The sequence below is a fragment of the Anticarsia gemmatalis genome, chromosome 30 (assembly GCF_050436995.1).
Source record: "Anticarsia gemmatalis isolate Benzon Research Colony breed Stoneville strain chromosome 30, ilAntGemm2 primary, whole genome shotgun sequence".
Lineage (NCBI taxonomy): Eukaryota > Metazoa > Arthropoda > Insecta > Lepidoptera > Erebidae > Anticarsia > Anticarsia gemmatalis.
In genome coordinates this window covers 730,223-751,086 of record NC_134774.1, presented here as the reverse complement: position 1 = coordinate 751,086, position 20,864 = coordinate 730,223, and the positions used below count along the sequence as shown (strand labels likewise).

Genomic DNA, 20,864 nt, shown 5'->3' with positions numbered 1-20,864 from the left:
TTATTTTTCACTGTTACATGTTGGCTTAAATTAAAATTGATTTTAAATATAAATGTATTCTAATATATCGAAATGTGTATCACAAGATAGACATTAGCGACGTTAGAAATTACTTTACCCTGCCGTAGTGACCGCTTTCAGTAATAATACACTGAAAGAGAAAGATTACAGGGAACTACACACTTGACTGAAAATACAATAACACGCCCACGGCTATGGCGGTGCGGCCGAAACGTCAAGAAAACTACGGCTTAACTAGAGGCCGCCCGCGACTTCGTCCGCGTTGAAACCCTTCCCGTGTAAATCCCGATCCCTCGGGAACTCCGGGATAAAAAGGCTGAGTTATTCTGGGTCTTCAGCTACCTATATACCATTTCATCGTAATCGGTTCAATAGTATTTGCGTGAAAGAGTAACAAATCGATCTGTGGGTTAAGCAAACGTTGGCGCGGTCATTCCGTAGATGGGTGACCGTATAGTGGTACTTAAACTGGACGTCTCCGTGCTTCGGCGGGCACGTAAAAAGTAGGTCCTGTTTGTTGTCAATTAAGATAACAGTCGTTATAAAGCCACGTTAAAGGTCTTTCGACTTGAACAACTTTGACACTAGATTGACCACTAACCATACGCCAAAAAAAAGTGTTACACAAACCTCAATTTTCTCCGGCACAGTTTCAACCTCCTTGACAACCTCCACCTCTTTCTCCCTCTCGTTCTGTCCGTCTATACTGGGCGCCTCGTCGGCTACCTTGCTCTCCGTGACGTCATCCTCGGCCGTCTTCGGCTTGTCGTCGGCTTCCTTCGGCTTCTCGTCGTCCGGAGTGCCGGAGGTTATGTCTAGGATCGGCCATTTTGTTGGCTCGAAGGCTGTTCGAACCTGAAAGTAGAAATGTGATGATTAGTCACTGATATTTTTATGAAAACCGATTTGAAGTTAGCTTAAAAGAATTTCAAGTTGTAACATTTGGAAATAACTATCAATACGAATTATATTCTTCTCTGGTCTCCGCGTACCCATATGGGAAGAAGGAATTGTATCTATACTAATCTATACTAATATTATAAAGCTAAAGAGTTTGTTTGTTTGTTTGAACGCGGTAATCTCAGGAGCTACTGGTCCGATTTAAAAAAATCTTTAAGTGTTAGATAGCCCATTTATCGAGGAAGGCTATAGGTTATATCATCACGCTACGACCAATAGGAGCAAAGTACCAGTAAAAAATGTAACAAAAACGGGTGAAATTTTGTCATATTCACCTTGAATCCATTAATGAGCTGCAATTTATCCGAGTCCCTGATAGCGTCAAGCACGAGCTGCACATCAGCCGTCAACGCTCGCACGCGGTGGAAGGACGCGATCAACGTGACCGGTATCGTGCCGTCCGCGGCCATCTTGCGCCGCAGGAAGAAGTCACGCGCCAGGTTGTCCGGACTGAAGTAGTACTCGCTGGAATATTGAGAGAAAATGTTAACATTCAATCATCAGTATAGCCTTTCTTCCAACTATGTTGGAGTCGGCTTCCAGTCCCGCCGGCAATTTATAAGCAAATATTGACACTTATGATAGTCGTTACAATTACTGAATCTACCGCTAACTCGGAAAGGGGGTAGAGTCTTATGAGAAGAGGTAGCGAGAAACTGACGGCCACTCTTTTTAATTTACATAGGAAACTAACTATAGTTTTAAAAATCCACGATTTCAATCACTCCATAGCTTCGTTCGAACGAATTATCTTGGACAATAGAACTTTCTAAGCTTACTGTACGATAAAAAAAACTATTTAACTGAAAAATACATCAAAACATAACAACATTTTGGTTCAAATTACTGGTAAAGCCAAAAAGTTGTTTAAGAGCTTTGCTGTTAACAATTTTTCAGTAATAATCGACCGGAGTTAGGAAGTTGAGGTCGTAGACCACCGTGCCTTGAAAAGCACGTGTCGCCTATGGTCCTGCGCCTGACCTGTCACTGGTCGTGTATACCGTCACACCGGACTATGAGAGTGAAGGAATAGTGTAATAGAGAGTGTACCTGTGTATTGTACACGCGACACTATAAACAAACTCCTGCACAGTTGGCATGAAATTGGTCGAATATCGGCGAGAACGACATTAAATCTGTATTCTAAAATAAATTAGAAAAGACCTCATGATATTTCTTTTTTTAATTACCAACCAGTATTTATGTATGTGTACGTTGTGGTACGGTAATTTTTGCTCAAAATAAATATTACTTTCTGCTTTCTTTCAGTCGGATACTGAATAATAATAAAAAATATTTCAAAAACAATACTCACATTTGTTTCTTGATCAAGTCCTTCAACGTAGCATGATCAAGTCCGATGCCGTAGGGCGCGGCAGTGGCAGCCGCGGCGCCGTAGTAGAAGGCCTGCGCCAGCGGCGGCGCCAGCGGAGCGCCCAGCGCGGCCAGGCCTCCGCCGAACGGCACCACCACCTGCGCCACGCCGCCAGTTAACCGGAGCTGCGGTGCGAGCCTCATGTACCCAGGACCCCCCTCAGACCGTTGGATAGCCACTACTTGTTTAATATATCATCGAATGATCGTAATTGAAATTTTGTTTTACATTTTCATTTATTGTGAAATTTTTAATTTTGTTGTACATTTTTTTTAGTTTTTTTGTATATAAGGTTTTGTGTTTGTTTTGTTATTACATACAAAAATCATGTTTGACTTGACGTAAATTATTTTGTACAGAGTATTATGTTCATATATTTCAATTCAAAGGACAACGCACTAGAGGTCGCTATCCTTAAACTCCTACCACAATTTGAGTAGGACCATAAATCAAACTTATTATAGTTCGAAATTATACTTGATCAATATATTTAAGTTTTAGATACATAAATGCAATTACTATCCTATATATATATCAGTCTAGCCGCTCTTCTAACTATGTTGTAGTCGGCTTCCAGTCTCACCGGATGCAGCTGAATACCAGTATTGTACATGGAGCGACTGTCTATCTGACCTCCACAACACAGTTACCTGGGATATAACGCGATACTCCTTACTAAGACTGGTTGTCAGACTAAGTCAAATGTACAACAAAATCTTTGCAACTGATAACAATCCAACGGTCTCAATGTTACAATGAATATGACACCCATGAAATAACCATGATATGATAACACCAGTGTTAGTTTATATAAAATAAAACATAAATAAACAAAATAATAATAAACTCTATTATAAGTACAAAATTAAGTCATTTCAGTCCTACTGCTGGGCAGAGAACTCCACATGCGGGAGAGCTTAGATTAATAATAATTTAGTAGTAGTAGTTGGTAGGAAGGCCTAGGTACTATGGTTGCTGATAAGGCCTTAGACCAGGGGTTCCCAACCTTTTCTTAGTCCGGGACCACTTTTATATAATTCTTGTTAGCAAGGACCACTACGTAAGTACTATACTAAGTATATTCATAATAAAGTGTTATAATCATCTCGAAAATTTCAAATTTTAAAATCATTCGCGGTCCACATTTTGACTTCCACGGACCACTGGTTGGGAACTACTGCCTTAGACCAAGGCAAAACCCAACAATTCATCATTATTGTCCCACTACTGGAAATATGGCTTTCGTCTCATTGAACGAGGGCTAAATAAGGCCAAATACCAACATAGTAATATTACACATATTTATCAATACATTCCTTTCTTAGTATTTGATTTTATTCATGTCACCTATATTTCTTATAGCAGGTTAATACATGAATATAGAACTTTCTGTCTATAGTGACCACTAAAATTATTATTATGAATTATTTATGATCATACATATTTATTTTAGTAGGTATTAGACAAAGGCATTTGTTGTTTTATAGCCATGTGCATGTAACAACTAGTTAGAAAGTGTGATGTTGCGTCGCGTATGTGTACAAATCGAAACACTGTACGTATATATAGAGCCAGTGATTTTAAAGCAATAAATGTGTATTGTTTTTGTATTTACACACATATTATAAGCTCACTATTAGCATAAAATTGTATACTTTTTATTAAGTAACTTTAGTAAGCCTTGCCATAAGCGACGATAATACACTGTAGGTAGTGTAAAAATATAATATGAAAGTATTTTAAAGTAGCGTAAATTTCTATATAGTATATTAGCCTAAATATTTTTATTAAGTTGCTTGTTAGCAGTGAGCTTTGCCATAAGCGACGATAATACACTGTAGTGTAAAAATATAATATGAGAATTTTGTACTGAGAGAATGATTGTATAACTTAGCAATAAATATAATAAAACTTATATAAATAACTCATAAATATATGTAAAACAGTAATTTCGATCCGTATTCTGTATAAAAACTTGATATTTACCAATTGCTGATTCAGTATTCGGCCTTAACGCAGTAGAAAAGATAAAGATAAAAAAACATTTTATTTGTGTCCATGTTTACAATATTGTTTAAACAATGATAGCCACACTAGGCATTGCCTGTATCGTGGTATCAATGCAATTGATTACCAGATAGGACTCAATATACAATTATGAAAGAAAAAGTTAGGTTAACTACCCACGTGCTTTTTTAAGGTTAATTTTCAAAGGACTAGGAGGTATTATAGATATTCCAATATAAAAATTGGAAAATTAGGGACACTTTTGGAAAAGATAGAAATGCCTTCTCATCTATATATATAAAAATGAATTGCTATTCATTAGTCTCGCTAAAACTCGTGAACGGCTGGACCGACTTGGCTAATTTTGGTCTCGAATTATTTAAAGTCCAGAGAAGGTGTAAAAGGTATTAAATAAAAACAAGAAAGCGTGAGCGGAGCTGCGTGGGTCACCTAATAAAATATAAAATAAAAATACTTGCATGACGTCAGATACCAGTATCGGTTTATTTTTTTCAGAATACGTTCAAAATGACTATTATAACAAACTTATATACCTTTAAATAAAGCATAAATAAAATATAATTTGATGTGTGATAATAATGATAAATGTATGAGATAATGTGAAACAAGACACTCGCAGCTTATGTCTTGTCGCAAACAATATTATAATTAGGGAAAAAACAATTTCAATTAAAAATTTATCAGGCGTTAGCAATTTGCACATGTCAACATTTCTATACCATTAAATTCGTATAGGTGCCGCCAAACAACTTGAACAATTTCGCTACATCTTAGTGAACGATTTTTAGGTCAGTTTAGGTATAATAGTTTTGCGCAAAGGCGACAGCGTTTCAGCATCGACCACCCGACTGGTATAACAACCAACCAAGTGTCCTCTGCACTGGGTCTACATTCTGTTTACTTTCAAATACAGCAAATTATGTTCAAGTTATTTGGCGACGTCTATAGCATAAAACAGTGTTTTATATAAAATATCTCTAGTCGAACATAAGTAATCCAGTAGCGCGATTCTCTACCACTATCGACTATCGAGCTAGCTATCGAGAAATTTTGTATGAAAATCTGATCAGCGCTTCTAGCGGGCGCCGAAGGAACTATTTTGGCAGTACATTTTAAATGTCAAACTCTCGATACTCGACAGTACCGAATGTAGAGAATTGCGCTAAATATTCATATTATTTATTTTGTTTTAAAAGACAACTCCCGCTTTAAGAATTGCTCTTGTGTCGCGGGGACTTTTACAAACATACAAACAACGGACACAAAGTACAACCAGGCCCGAAACACCTATTTGTGGATCGCACAATTGTTCCGTGTGGGATCGAACCCAATTTCCCACCGCAATGGGAGCAGCGTGGTGACTTTAACAACTGCGCCACGCAGGCAGTCAGTTTGTTTTAAGATTATGTGTTACTAACCTGCGTCAAATCGGGGTGGTGTGGGAAGTCGTGAGCGTGATGGTACAGCGGGTGGTGTGGCGGGGTCGGCAGGGAGGAGAGTGCCGACGCGGGGCGCGGGGCCGAGCGCCGGCCGCCGCGGGAGCCGCCGCGCCCGCCGCCCCGCGAGCGACCGCCGCCGCGGGACCGAGACTCCTCGCCGTTCAGCGATACTGTGTCTGTTGGGATAAATAATATCATTTTATTATAAATCAAACTATAAAATTCTTCTGTAAGTGACTGATGGATAACGTACAACTGAAATTACTGTAGCTCGATTCTCTACCGACAACCGACCTGTCATCGAGAAATTTTGTATGAAAATCTGATCAGCGCGTCTGACGGGTGTCGTAGGAATAATTTTGACAGTAAATTCTAAATGTCAAACTTTCGATATTCGACAGTACCAACTGTAGAGAATCGCGCTACTGAAACTTGAAATTTGCTATGAACTTTCCTTATGAAGTGTAGAGGAGCATTAAGAGAGGATTTTTGAAAATTACACCCCAAAGGAAATGAAATTATACTCGGGTAAAGCCACAGGCGGCGAGATAGTATTCTATATAATAACTAGCGGACCCGGCAGACGTTGTCCTGTCCAATAAATTAAAAATTAATTAAAAAAACATTGTCCAGCGGACAAAATTGTGAATATAAACCATTCTCAAATCCCCTTGAACACACACAAAAAATTTCATCAAAATCGGTCCAGTCGTTTAGGAGAAGTTCAGTGACATACACACTTACAGAAGAATTATATATATAAAGATAGTAACATACAGTCTGTATTTACTAAGTTATCTAAGTATAATATTCTTTTTATAACATCATGCATGTCACACCTGAAGGTATAAGCAAAGGTTGGCGATATAAATCGACCTGCCACTACCAATATTATTGGTGCCATGTAATAGGGGGCGAGCCTATTGACATTTACCAGGCAGGTTACTAAAGAAAACATTTTAACAGAGCTAATCCATAAAGCATTTTCTTGGATTCGAACCAGGAACCTCATGATCAGCAGTCTACTTAACCGACATAAATTATGAATTCTCCACTAGATAATATATAACTTATAGATCTAGACTTATGTTAAGTTCGAAGCTAATTACTACCAAGAGATCACCCATCTTTAGTCAAACCTCTTAAAAGCATGCTTAACCTAGCTAACTAAGGCTTAATAATAAATGTATATCTTAACGAGTAATCAAGAACAGTGTTGTAAGACATTCTCAATGAACACTACTCGTTAAGAGACGTTCGCTGTACCCGTATTGCGTAACCCAGTGTCTCTATGTACAGAGATATGAGGCCTAAATTACGGGAAAATCCGTGTCTACATATAGAAATATGATATTAAAAATAAGTTTACCGTCTATAATCCTCACGGAAGCAACTTTGAAAAATAAATAAATGATTTAATACATTGTGTCAAAAATGTCTTGGTTGTAATAGCATATAGTGGTCACCCATCTGTGGAATGATCCCCACAGATCGTTTACCGACCGTGAACGCTGTGGCTTCACAACGTTTATTTATAAGGCATTTAAAGCATTTAAACCTAATCAAAATGTGGCATTATTTTAGATCCAAATTCTGAGATACATTTAGCAGTAGTTTATCTATTCAAACTGTCATGTTTATATGAGCTTAAACGCTATTGAATAGATAAAGTATCGCTAAATGTACTTCAGAAACTGAGGGTTAATTAATTGCTTGGGGGGGGAGGGAGCTCGAACCACGCCTTATTCCCATAGAAGTAGGCAGAGACCAGACCTACTGTCACTGATGTTCTAAATGTTGAATGTTGTCAATGAAAAGACTCTTTACTAAGCTATTGGACTTTAAAAGTATCGTGATGACTATGTTAACTACTGATGAAGTAGACTAAAATGCTGTAGTACCATTCTCGGGCCTGGTGGAATGCTGTGCCCCGTGCTTGCCAGGTCTTGCTGCTTTCACGTCAATGTCCAGGGGCACCCACTTGTGCTTCCCGGATTTGCTGCCTCCTTTGCCAGCACCTGAAATATAACAACAGAAATGTATTATAGCTAATGTTCTTCTGAACAAAATGCAGCATGTTTTAATGGAAGTATAGGTTCATCTATAGGCGCACGAAAGTGTTTAAAAAGTGCCTAAGTTGAGCCATTTTTGTAAAATATCTGGGTGAAAGTGTAAGCTTCAAAATTGTGATGCCTAACCCAAAAAAATTGAATTGTATCTACCAGTAACCGGAACTAGCCAAATTCGTAAAAGTTTGTTTTGAATCTCGCAGAGAGTTCGAACCATCTGTACAAGTATTTTCTTATGCCACTAATGTCACTATTATACACCGAAGGATCTTTGCATTATAGCTGGCAATTAGGAGAGGTCTTTTAGATGAAATAACGGGTTCAAAATTCAGTTTCTGACAACTCTCGTACTAAGAATTGCTCTTGTGTAACGGGGACTTTTACAATCACAAACAACGGGCACAAAGTACAACCAGACCCGAAACAATTATTTGTGGATCGCACAAATAATTGTTCCGTGAGGGAATCGAACCCATGACCTCCCGACGCAATGGTAGCGACGTGGTGTCCTAAACCACTGCGCCACGGAGGCAGCTTAGTAATCAGGTAACTGCGTATCTTCTATTTACATAGTGCATACGTCTTCGAACAATTCAATGATACACCAAAATCAATTTTTACTTTCTAGATTTACGTCGCTTTATAGGTCACTTCATGCTGACATAGAGAACACCTCCTCATACTTTCTGGAGTCACATCACACCATACAAAACCTTCCTCTTCTACTATAGTTGGTACCGACCTGAACTCTTAGCCTTGTCGGCATGTTTGTCGTGATGCTTGTCGTTGTGTCCGTGGTGGTTCTGCATCGGCTCCACCTTCTCAAGCTTGGGCTGGTGCTGCGGCTCCTCGGGCGGCTTGCGGTCTTGCTCCTGCAAGCAATTGAACAGACTGGTTAAAATTATATACTAGTATAAAGTTGAGTGATGTCAAATGTCTTATCCTCTGTCTGTTTTTTACGAATTGAGTTAAAATCTATGAAAACGAAGTGTTGAACAAATTAATTATCAGTGACTAAGCCTTTTGCCATACGGACAAAAATTGTAAGATCTTTTGCCATACGGACAAAACATTAAAAAAGAAATTACACAGTTTTATGGTACTGAAGGTATCGTCAATCGTAATCGCGTAAATCCCCGTAGATAGGTAAATAACCAGCCAAGTGTAAGTCGGACTCGCGCACGAAGGGTTGCGTACCAAAAAAAAATACGAAAAAGACACGTTTATTGTATGGGGATTAATACTTAATATTTAATTGTTAGTATTTGTTATTATAGCGGCATCGGAAATACATAATTTGTAAAAATTTCAGCTTCCTAGCTATTGCGGTTTATGAGATACAACCTGGTGACAGACGGACAAACAGCAGAGGCTTAATAATAAAGATCAGTTTTTACTTTTTAGGTACGAAACTCAGAAAACTACTAACTTAAAGAAGATACAGCACAAATGAAAATACAGACTTTGTTTAACTATTTCAGTAGACATTTCTTATTAACGCAAGTCCTTGAGACAGAATGATGGAGTACGCTTTTATCCTAATGAAAACCTAGAAAGAACGAGAGCCACCCTAAACAACTAATATAAGCTAAGCATAATTTGTTAGGAAATTAACAGAAATATTTAAGCAATTTGGGACAGTATCGAAAAGATTTGCTATGTAAAACCGATGATTTACAAAACCGGTGAAATGTCGTGTACATTTCACCGGTTTTGTAAATCATCTCAGGTATGGGCAAATTTAATAAGGTCGTTATACAACTTCAGTACATATTACTAGCAAAAATAGGAAAAAACACTAGTAAAATTAATTTAGTTACAATCCCGTAAGAGGCCTGCAACTTAATTTTCGTAACCCTATCTTTAAGTCGTGTAAACTTTGCCTGGTGAATATTTTTAATCAATGAGAAACATCCGATAACAACAAAGTTATTTTTTATAGTTAATGTTACCGTGAAATATTGGCAACTTACTCCTGCATAATAATATAATCAAAATAATTATCATCAAAATTAATTTTAATAAGGTAATTTAAAAGTAGGGATAACTTAGCACCTCCCACGCAAGTAGTCGACAGTTCGTACCCGAGGCAACACACCAATGACTTTTCCAAGTCATGTGTGTATTCGAAAATGATCACTGGTACAGTCAACCTATTACAACATTACCCATTAACATTACCCATGATTCAAAGTTACCCAACTTTGAATCATGGGTAACATTGACAGTGGGAATTTGAACTAGTTTCGATTATTTTTTCATATTAAACCAACACAATTGATAAAGATTTATTTTAGTTTTGCAAACTTTAACTATGTTATTTGTATTTATTCTACTGCAAGAAAAAAATAACTGTTCCAATATAATATTATAATTCTCTTTCTTTACTAGGCGACACTGTAACCTTGATACAACATTTTTCCACATACAAAACAATAGCACCTCAACACAGCTAACTGCGATAAGAGTAAATAGGCGTAGAGATTACTAACGTTTAACGATCCCCCGTGAACGATAGTTAGCTCAAGGCCGTAGGTATAAACACTACACAGCTGTTTCATCGCGTTTTGTTCAGCAATTTATTGTCTAACAACTTATAAACGCCCATAGCCAGTTGCGCTCACCGGTCCGTAAACGTACAGTGGGTTAAGCAAACCTGAGCGCGGTCATTCCATAGATGGGTGACCGCAGTGGTATTTGAGCTGGGCGTCTCTGTGCTTCCGAGGGCACGTAAAATGTCGGTCCCGGCTGTTGTCTACTAAGATAACAGTCGTTAAGCCATGTTAAAGGCCTTTCGGACGGCTTAAACAAGCTGTTGATGTATTTGTGAAAGGGTTAAAGTACTTTCGTATTCATAATATAAAGTTTGTAAACACAAAACAAGTCTTCTTCCCATTGGGGTAGGCAGAGAACAAAGAACCACACCTGTTAAGATCCCTACAAACTCGTTGGGCCTGATTCCCATTCAAAAGGAGCGGTACTGACCTACACACCTGATCTTTTTTGAAGAACATTTCCGATATGATCTGTATAAGTTATTCTAAGGCACTCTTCTTTAAATAAAGTTTCACAGCTTAGCCATAACATCTTCATCTACCATATCTCTGGTGGAAAGGCACTCTTATTGTACCCAGTCTACCCGTAACTAATCTAACCTAATCAGCCCGTATTCACCCACTGTTGAGTATAGGCCTCCCCCTCAGCACGCCACTTTGTACGGTCCTCCGCTTGTCTCATCCATTGCGGCCCTACACATTTAACAATGTCGTCCGACCATCTAGTTGCCTTCCTTGAGACCTTCGCCCATTCCATGGCCGCCATTTAGTAATTGCTTTGGTCTACCTTCCGTCTTCACGTCTAGCCAAATGTCCTGTTCATTGCCACTTAAGTTTGGTTATGACGTAACTAAGACCTGGGTAAATAACGCGTAAATTCTTCGAGTCTTGTGAACTTACCGCATTCCCATTATGATGTGCCGGGTCAGCGTCGTGTGGTGGCGGTGTGGAGTGACACCTCGCCCCGGAGACTGCCGCGCCGAGGGTCGGCCAGTCACCTATATCGGTGAAGTCTGACGCCTGTGGACAAGAAAGAAGAAACTTTTAGAAAAGAAGGGACCCAGTATTTAGTTATTTAGTAATACAGTTTGCCGAGGACTCTAATAAACAGAGGTTCCGTGTCATATGCACAGTGTTGCGTGTTGTACACGTGTACAGTACAGACAACAACTGTCACGTACATATATAGTTGACAGTTGTTGTGTGTGCGGACACACTATCTGTTACCTAGACAAAAAGACCTAACAATACTAGATTTATTGAACTTAAATCTATTCCTAAGTCATTTCGAGGTCTGGCGATTATGAGCTTACGCAGAACTTCAGAAAATGTTTGTGTAAGCGCCTAAAACAAGCAATGTAAAGGGCAACTACATGCAGTCAATTACCCATCAAACGTAACAGTCTGTAACCACTAGTAAGAAAATCATTCATCATGGATTTAAAAATGTCTTATATTTAACATCAAACTAAAGCCATTACATTCAGCTCTCCACACACCGTTGCAAACATTATACGGTAAACGAATTCGTCATGCACACCAATTATAAAATAACAATCTTTATAATATTAGCAGTTAAACAGTGAGTGCTAACAATCTGAACGTTTCACGTGTAAAGGAGGCTGTTAGCGCCACGACGGCGATAGAAGACCGAGACATGAGACTGAGACCGATGCAAAAAAATATATAAGTCGCATTTTTTTCGACTGCTAAGCGTCCATCCATACTAATATTATAAATGCGAAAGTAACTCTGTCTGTTACTCAATCACGCCTAAACTACTGAACCAATTTGCATGAAATTTGATATGGAGATATTTTGATACCCCAGAAAGGACATAGGCAATTTTTACCCCGGGAAAATTACGCGTTTCCATGGGAAAATTCAGGTGGCGGATGAAGTCGCGGGTAAAGCAAGTATTGAAATAAAAAACACTATATTTTTTTCGACATTTACCGACAAAAGCGACGTGGGCACTTTCTGACGTCAAGTATAGCCGACCGCGGCGGTCAAAGGACCTTCCAAAAGTCTTTTGATATTTACATCTGTCAAAACAGCAATGAAACGGGAAGGAGCTCTTTGACATCTCGCGTCGCGTCCATCGGTCACGTCAGACAACGGTTAAATTACATTTCTGTCACAACAGTACTCTAAACAAATGAACCCACTTCATCACCCGATACCTTAAACCTTTAAGTTTAACTAAGTAGGGGAACAAGCAATCATGAACACTCAATCACCGGATTTTGGAAAAACAAATTGGTTTTTCCGTCGAATAATTTACATGTCGTAAATAGTATTGATGTTTTTGTTTAATTAGCATTTAATACGATTTAAATTAGGTTTTTATTCAGGGATGTTGTAATTAGCTAATTGAATTATGGAGAAAATGGAAACTGGAAAATCTTAGACAAGGTTTCCATTTACGTACACACATCAAATTGTCTAATTGATTGAAATCACTAAGTGATAATTGCGCCGGCTTCAAATTATGAATATTTGAAGCATCGAGAACAAGAAATCTCAATTTGATTTATTGATCTGCAAATAATATTTAATAGTAAGGAGTTAAGGACCATAATATTACCTAGGAGAGGCCTCAACTAGAAATGCAAACTAAAATTAGTACGCGACATAACCACAATAGATAGATAATGCTAGGTTTTGCACCAAAACATATACAATTACTTTTTTGTACAAAGAAACAGAATCTATACTAATAATATAAAGCTGAGAGAGTTCGCTTGTTTGAACGCGCTTATCTCAAGAACTACTAGTTCGATTTCATAAATACATATTCATATGTCGAATAGGCCATTTATTACGGAAAGCTATAGGTTGCATAGATCATTTGCAGTGGAGACCTATGGGGAGGCCTTTGCATCAGTAAGACGATACAGGCCCATAATCATAGGTTACACATTACGCTATGACTAAAACGAGTAACGCTGTAGACTAAAATCATCGCGAACGAAGTTGCGGGCCGCTGCTGGATTCCTATATTGATAACCTGCACCTTTAATACCACAGTGTTACATTTCTAAGGCCACATAAATTACCTGTCCATCCTGTTCGACCTTGGCCCAGCTCCTCCTGGGCCTGGACTTCCTCCTGGCAGCCACACCAGCTGTCATGGTCTCCGACACTATGCCGACTATTGTGACATCCTCGCGCGACACTTGTGACACTTTGTACGACACTTGGACACTTATAATGACATTTTACGAGTACGTTTTGAGTCTTTCAGAAAGTTTTTATTACCTAAAGTTTATAAGAAGATTTAAGTTGTAATTTTTCAATATTTTTTGGAATTATACAAACTTAAAGCCAGGGATACACAACAACAACAGCCGCCTTTACACACACACACTCTATCGCACGTTCTTAGGAGCGTACAGTATTACGCGTGGGAAAGCAGCGCGCTCTTCGAGAGCGATTTTCTTCGCGGGCGCGGACAGATGAGCGCGGCGCGTGCTCTTTCCTGTCTCCTTACACGCGCGCTCTTTCACGTGCGATTGTTATTTCATGCGCGATAGAGTGTGTGTGTAAATAGAGCTATTATGTCGCGCGACGTCGTACAACAAGCTTCGCTTCTCTACGGATATAAGTCGAGCGATGTTGCCAGATATATCAAGAGATCTCGCTAGGAGTCCATTGACATGTCCAAGACACGATGTTGCAGGACATTTATCCAGGAGTGTATCTCTGGCTTCAATCTATTCTTTCATTTAGAGAACGTGTGATAAAGATAAGATGGTGCATTTTGTAATAACTATAAAATAAGTACAATATTATTAGGTAATGCTTAACCGGTCAACTTTTTATCCTATCTCAGAAACTGCCCACAGCATCTGATTGTAAGAACCCATTAACGATTCAGTCCTAATTAAAAATACCGAATGTCTACTATCAGTGTTCGTTTTATCGAAATCTGTTGAATAGTTTGTGCATAAAAAAGTACCGAACGTAAATATTTTTCCTCAGAAAACCACGCATTTATAATTACCTAATTACATGGAGCTAACTGTTAATGGCGAAACGTGGGTGTATTTCCAAACACCTTGCCTATATTTTCTGATGAATTACTATTTCGCATTGTATTTACGACAAAAATGACATAGCATTCGTTTAGGTCGCCACGCCGCTACCATTGCATAGGGAGGTCGTAGACTCGATTCCCACACGGAACAATTATTTGTTCGATCCACCAATAATTGTTTCAAGTCTGGTTGTACTTTGCGTCCGTTGTTTGTATGTTTGTTAAACTCCCCGCGACACAAGAGCAATTCTTAGTGCGGGAGTTGTTTCTTAAATAGTTATTTTAAATGAACCTTTTACGAGAACAAATTTAGTATTTTTTCGCTAATCAACTACCCAATTTATTAGTACTAAGAAGTATCATATTGGACAGAGTCAACTGACATTAAAACAACCTAGAGATCCGTTATAAATAACTCAACACACTATATCTACTGACATTTACAGAACTAAGGAAATACATTAAAAAGCAACCAGTTTGGTGACATTTCAACCTGATATTTTATCTTTAGGTTTTGTTGAAAAATTTTGCAAATACATACTATATTGTCTGAAGGCGAATTTTACAAACTTTTGATAAAAATAAAATTTCATATCTGACTAGGTGTATGGATGTAAATGTGGCAAAGGAAGTTTGTAAGGATCGTACAAAGTTACGTTCTAGAAAAAAAGGCGTAAAATGCGTGAATTTATGTACGTTAGTAGGTAAACACAAGTGAATTCTGTAGCCTAATCTATAAACTATTCAACTCTTAATCACAAATAGTGAACCAAAAATCTATTGCTTAGTGCATTTATCAAAAATCTTTTAATACAGTTATGTTTATTTTTAAAAATATAAGCATGCCTTCTTTCAGTAAATTTACGAATCAATAATAAAAAGTTTGCCCCCATGAATTATTATAATCATTGTATATTATATCTCTACAATATATTTTACTATTCAGCACTTACACCCAAAAATAATAACAAGTTCTTTATTTCTGCAGTTATATCAACAAGATAATTTCCTATCCAACACATAACTGCAAAAAGAATAAGTTCATAATTTCTCTACTTATATCTACTGGACAATTTCCTATCTAGAACTAAACCACACCACAACAAGCACTTAATTTCTGTTAACAAATCTAATCAATTTCGCGTGGCCTTGTAAAAGAATAAAACAATCTACGTAGGTAGGTTATAAAACATTATTTACACACCATGCACTGTATACAAACTGTTCTTCTATTTGAACACACAACTGCTTCTATTGCACACTTTAGCACTCACACAAAAACAATACAAAAATAACCTCAAATACGAAACAAATCGAGTCACGCGGTTTATGATAAACAGTTATAGTGAATATAAAGAGTTATATAACAGCAAACAGTACCATAAACGCGAACACAACTGCGCTATACAGTTATATGTTTGTTAATGCGTTGCCCCCATGGCAAGACACCATACAAAAATAAACCGTCACGTGGTCACATTGATGGGGGAATCGGGTTACCATTGTCTCCCAAACAAAAACCACAAAAAAAACATCAATTTTCGTAAAATTTTATCAACATTTCATTTATAAAGAAAAATATTAGTAACCTTTGTCAAAGAAAGGAAAAAACTATGCACGTGATATAACCTTAAAATTGTTTTATAACCTAAGTGCGACCGCGTGGTCTCCACGTTGCGCGCGCGCCGGTATCGCCATCTCGGTCACGCTTACGGTAAACTGTTTGCGTCTCGCTCGCACCCAGTTGGGGTCCGCTCACCAAGTCCCAAGGTTACCGAAACGAGTGAGATACATAAGTATTACGATTATGCATTGAATTATAAACGCGAATTGTTTCTACTATGAATTTTAAGTTCTTTGAAATTGTATAACACCTGATTTTATAGTTCACTTAAGTAGCCGTCATGTGACTTTTAGAGCTATGGGTCGCATAAAATTTACCCTAATTACTAGGAATAAGGCGCGATTTTATGTATGTATGTAATACAAGGAACCTTAACAATCCATTTAAGCTTTTAAAAGCATATGGGTTCTCATTCAAAATTAAATCACTTACCCCCGGTCTCTGAGGTACATTTAACGGTAGTTTATCTATTCAATAGCGTCAAAACTCATACAAAAAAACGCTATTGAATAGATAAACTACCGCTAAATGTAGTCAGAAACCGAGGGTTATTCATCCAGGTCAAATGCTGACACTTATGATAGTCAATGATACAGAGAGTGAATTTACCGCCAGTTCGGAAGGTAGGGCCAATGAGATGAAACTCTTAGACAATGTTTAAGGTTAAAGATAGGGGAAGATGTGGAGATGGTTTCTTTGTCACTATTAGTCATTAATATTAGTCATTTTTACTTTTTGCAGTCGGGTAAAAGTCATTTGCTTCGTTAAACAGTCCCTATCAGTTAAGAAACTTAGTATAAGGGATGATTTAACTTATAAATCACATTTTTGGGTTAAACGAACATTTGTATAGAAGACCAAATATCATTTCTTTTGCTGTGTTTTTATCTGTAATGATTTCTGATACACACATAACTTCACAAAGTTATTTCAAGTCGCACATTACTGCAGGGCATGCTAAGTCCCGTACTTGGTTAGCGTGGTGGACTCAAACCTTATCCCTCCCTCGTTTGGGGGGAGCCCCTTGTCCAGCAGTGGGACATTAACTTTTGCTCTAAGGTAAGATTTTGAACTTTAAATATATTTTAAAACCTCAATTGGCAACTACAAGACTTTTCATCTCAAAAAACATTTCCATTCGGCAAAATTTTTAGGTATAAGCTACATAAATTCGACTATCAAACGTATAAATCTCTTTTTTTTTTCCTTAGCCTGTTTGAGTGTCCCACTGCTGGACAAAGCCCTCCCCCCTTCCCTTCCAAATCCCCCTATCGGCGGCAAGATTCGACCAGCCCTTCGGTCCTTTCGGTCATCCCGCCATCTCCTTTTAGAAACTCATAACTATTTTTAAAGCAATTTTCGCATCGTAACAACTAATTATCACATTACAGTAACGCATAACGCTTGTTAGAACGTAATTAGATAGGTAGAGTAGTGTGTCATGTTTTTCAACTAGATTTCTTTGAATTTCATCATTTAGCCGACTGGCGTAAAAATAATGGTGATTTTGCTGTTTTCGTGACTGACGTTTCCGGGATCAAACTACATGCTTTCGGAAATCTGTCTCTATGTATGCGATATTTAAAACTAAGCAATGTATATTTTTAATAAGTACAGAGTGATTATTTGACTGCCTCCGTGGCGCAGTGGTTTAGGTCACCACGCCGAAACCACTGCATCGGGAGGTCGTGGGTTCGATTCCCACACGGAGCAATTATTTGTGCGATCCACAAATAATTGTTTCGGGTCTGGTTGTGCTTTGTGTCCGTTGTTTGTATGTTTGTAAAAGTCCCCGCGACACAAGAGCAATTCTTAGTGCGGGAGTTGTCTTTTAAAAAAAAAAAAAAAAAAAAAAAATATATAGGAGGAAGGTTTATGTGTTAAAATGTAGAGGTTATTAATAAAAATAACTTTTAATTGCATGCAGTGGCTACTTTTGAGAAATATTTTAACAATAAAGTTTACATTACGAAATAATACGACATCATCAGTCTAGCCTTTCTTCCAACTATGTTGGAGTCGGCTTCCAGTCTCACCGGATGCAGCTGAATACCAGTATTTTACATAGAGCAACTGCCTATCTGACCTCCACAACACAGTCAAATAAACAAAATAATACGATAAATTGTAAAAATACTTTATGAATGAATATAATAATTTTATAGGTCACTGCCCATGGGGTATTGAATATTGTAACATGTGTATGCAATTAATTATATGTCATTATTATCCCGGATAATGTACTGTAATATTATTTATAGACTAACGACCGAATATAAATAATAAAGTGTATGTACAGTGTATATAAATACTTATCACTTGTTTTAATGGTGAAGGAAAACATCGTGATGCAAGCTTGCATGTCTGAGAGTTAGGGGTGTACTAGAGGCCTCCCGCGACTTCGTCCGCGTGGAAACCCTTCCCGTGTAAACCTCGATCCCTCGGGAACTCCGGCATAAAAAGCCTATGTGTTATTCTGGGTCTTCAGCTATCTACATACCAAATTTCATCGTAATCGTTTCAGAACTATTCGCGTCAAAGAGTAACAAACATCCATACATACTCACAAACTTTCGCATTTATTATATAAGTAGAATATATGTATGGATAGTATACATACATAGGTATATTCTGTCTCGTGACTAAATTAAATTATCCTGTAGCTATATAAACACGTCTAAATTTACATTATCTAACACGGGGATGAACACATTATTTACCTTGATCTGCTTGTCACTTTGACCAAATTGTTTGTTTGTTTGTCGCATGGTTAGTGGTCAACCTAGTGTCAAAATTGTTCAAGCCGCCCGAGAGGCCTTTGACGTGGCTTAACGACTGTTATCTTAGTAGACAACAACCGGGACCGACTTGTAACGTGCCCTCCGAAACACGGAGACGCCCAGGTCAAATACCACTATGCGGTCACCCATCTATGGAATGACCGCGCCAATGGTTGCTTAACCCACAGATCGTTTACCGACCGGTGAGCGCAACTGGCTATCAGTTTAAAGAAAACATTGTTTACTAGGTCTACTAGTACATAGTTAGAATTCGTACCTATGTAATTGAAATATAAAGACATTATTGCAATATGTGTTCTAAAGAATAAATGTTGCAGCTTTTCTCTTAGCAACAAAGAGTCAAGCAGTGAGCTACACATTAATTTAATTGGAAACAACACTTCAAAAATCGACTCGAAAAGTGACCAAAAACCAGTCTCTACTTAAACTGGTTGGACAAAACCTGAAGTGAGAACCCGCACTTGTCATTATAAAGTCCTTTCGAGCGTATAGTATGCACCAAGTAGCTTTGTGTGCCTGAATATAGCAACAAGCCGGAATCTATATCTATACTAATATTATAAAGCTGAAGAGTTTGTTTGAACGCGCTAATCTCAGAAACTACTGGTCCGATTTGAAAAATTCTTTCAGTGTTAGATAGCCCATTTATCGAGGAAGGCTATATATCACGCTACGACCAATAAGAGCAGAGTACCAGTAAAAAATGTTACAAAAACGGGGAAAATATGACCCATTCTCTCGTTTGTGACGCAAGCGAAGTTGCGCGGGTTAGCTAGTACTACATATGTACAGTTGTGGTACACGTGTACAGTACAGACAACAACTGTCACGTACATACAGTTGACGGACAACATCACACACTACCTGTTACCTACACACACTCACTGTACATATGAACCAAGCTTCAACTTCAACGATTGGCAAGAAGCCAGTTTCGTACAGGTCGATGCGACATTTACTGTATAATATAAACTCAATTGTTTTACGTGACAAACTTATTGTTGAGAATTCGGACACAGTTTTAATTTTAACCGAGCGTTCTTCCTGAATATTTCAGCACGAGGTGTGTAAATATTACGTAACCAACTGTATTACTATATTAATATTATAAATGCGAAAGTAACTCTGTCTGTCTGTCTGTTAATCAATCACGCCTAAACTACTGAACCAATTTGCATGAAATTTGGTATGGAGATATTTTGATTACCGAGAAAGGACATAGGCTATATATCATCACGCTACGACCAAAAGGAGCAGAGTACCAGTAATTTATTTTACAAAAACGGGGAAAAATTTTACACATTCTCTCTCTATAAATTGAGTCTCTCACTACTTATTTCGAAATTCCGTGTCTGGCTAGGCACGGATTCGAAATATTTGCTTTCATACACGAAGTGATTTAAAGATTTTTTTAAATCCTATTTATCTAAATATGCTCCCATTTGCCTAAAAAATAAAGAAATCTTAAAGACAATAAAAACCAAGACTTTCTGTAGACACTTACCCCCGGTTTCTGAGGCACATTAAACGGTAGTTTATCTATTCAATAACGTTTTTTTTATATGAGTTTAAACACTATTGAATAGATAAACTACCGCTAAATGTACTTCAGAAACCGGGGGTTAGTCCTTTCGAGCCAGTTTCTCGCATATAGCGTCCCCTCATTCATTGCTTATGACACCAAGTGACTTATAATCAAAAGTAACGCAGTTTTTGAGTCAATAAAAGTATTTAAACATAGAAATTCTCACGAAAATAAGTACAGATACATTTCCGTAATGACCGAAACACACGGACGTGAGATTAAACAAAAATATTTTGTTTTCAGACACTCTTAAGAAGTGATATTTCTGCGAAAATATCTTTGATGTAAACAAAAGTAGACGCATTTTAATAATAGTATAGATTTGAACTAAAAACAATGTTTTTCTATTCAGTTATTTGGATAAATTG

General features: G+C 37.7%; 1 protein-coding gene across 3 annotated transcripts in view; it reads right to left on the bottom strand.

Annotated features, from left to right (window-relative positions):
• The window catches only part of LOC142985652 (la-related protein 1-like), a 100,096-nt gene that overhangs the window by 21,726 nt on the left and 57,506 nt on the right, over positions 1 to 20,864 (bottom strand). The window contains exons 2-9 of one of the 3 annotated variants that reach the window (XM_076133952.1): positions 13,507 to 13,708; positions 11,348 to 11,467; positions 8,635 to 8,764; positions 7,725 to 7,841; positions 5,803 to 5,999; positions 2,297 to 2,481; positions 1,257 to 1,446; positions 652 to 876 (exon numbers count right to left, since the gene is read on the bottom strand). In XM_076133952.1, the coding sequence (XP_075990067.1) occupies positions 652 to 876; positions 1,257 to 1,446; positions 2,297 to 2,481; positions 5,803 to 5,999; positions 7,725 to 7,841; positions 8,635 to 8,764; positions 11,348 to 11,467; positions 13,507 to 13,581 (1,239 nt within the window). In that variant the 5' untranslated portion in view covers positions 13,582 to 13,708. The remainder of the gene's footprint in view (positions 1 to 651; positions 877 to 1,256; positions 1,447 to 2,296; positions 2,482 to 5,802; positions 6,000 to 7,724; positions 7,842 to 8,634; positions 8,765 to 11,347; positions 11,468 to 13,506; positions 13,709 to 20,864) is intronic. The other 2 variants (XM_076133950.1, XM_076133951.1) reach the window with 2 other exon arrangements.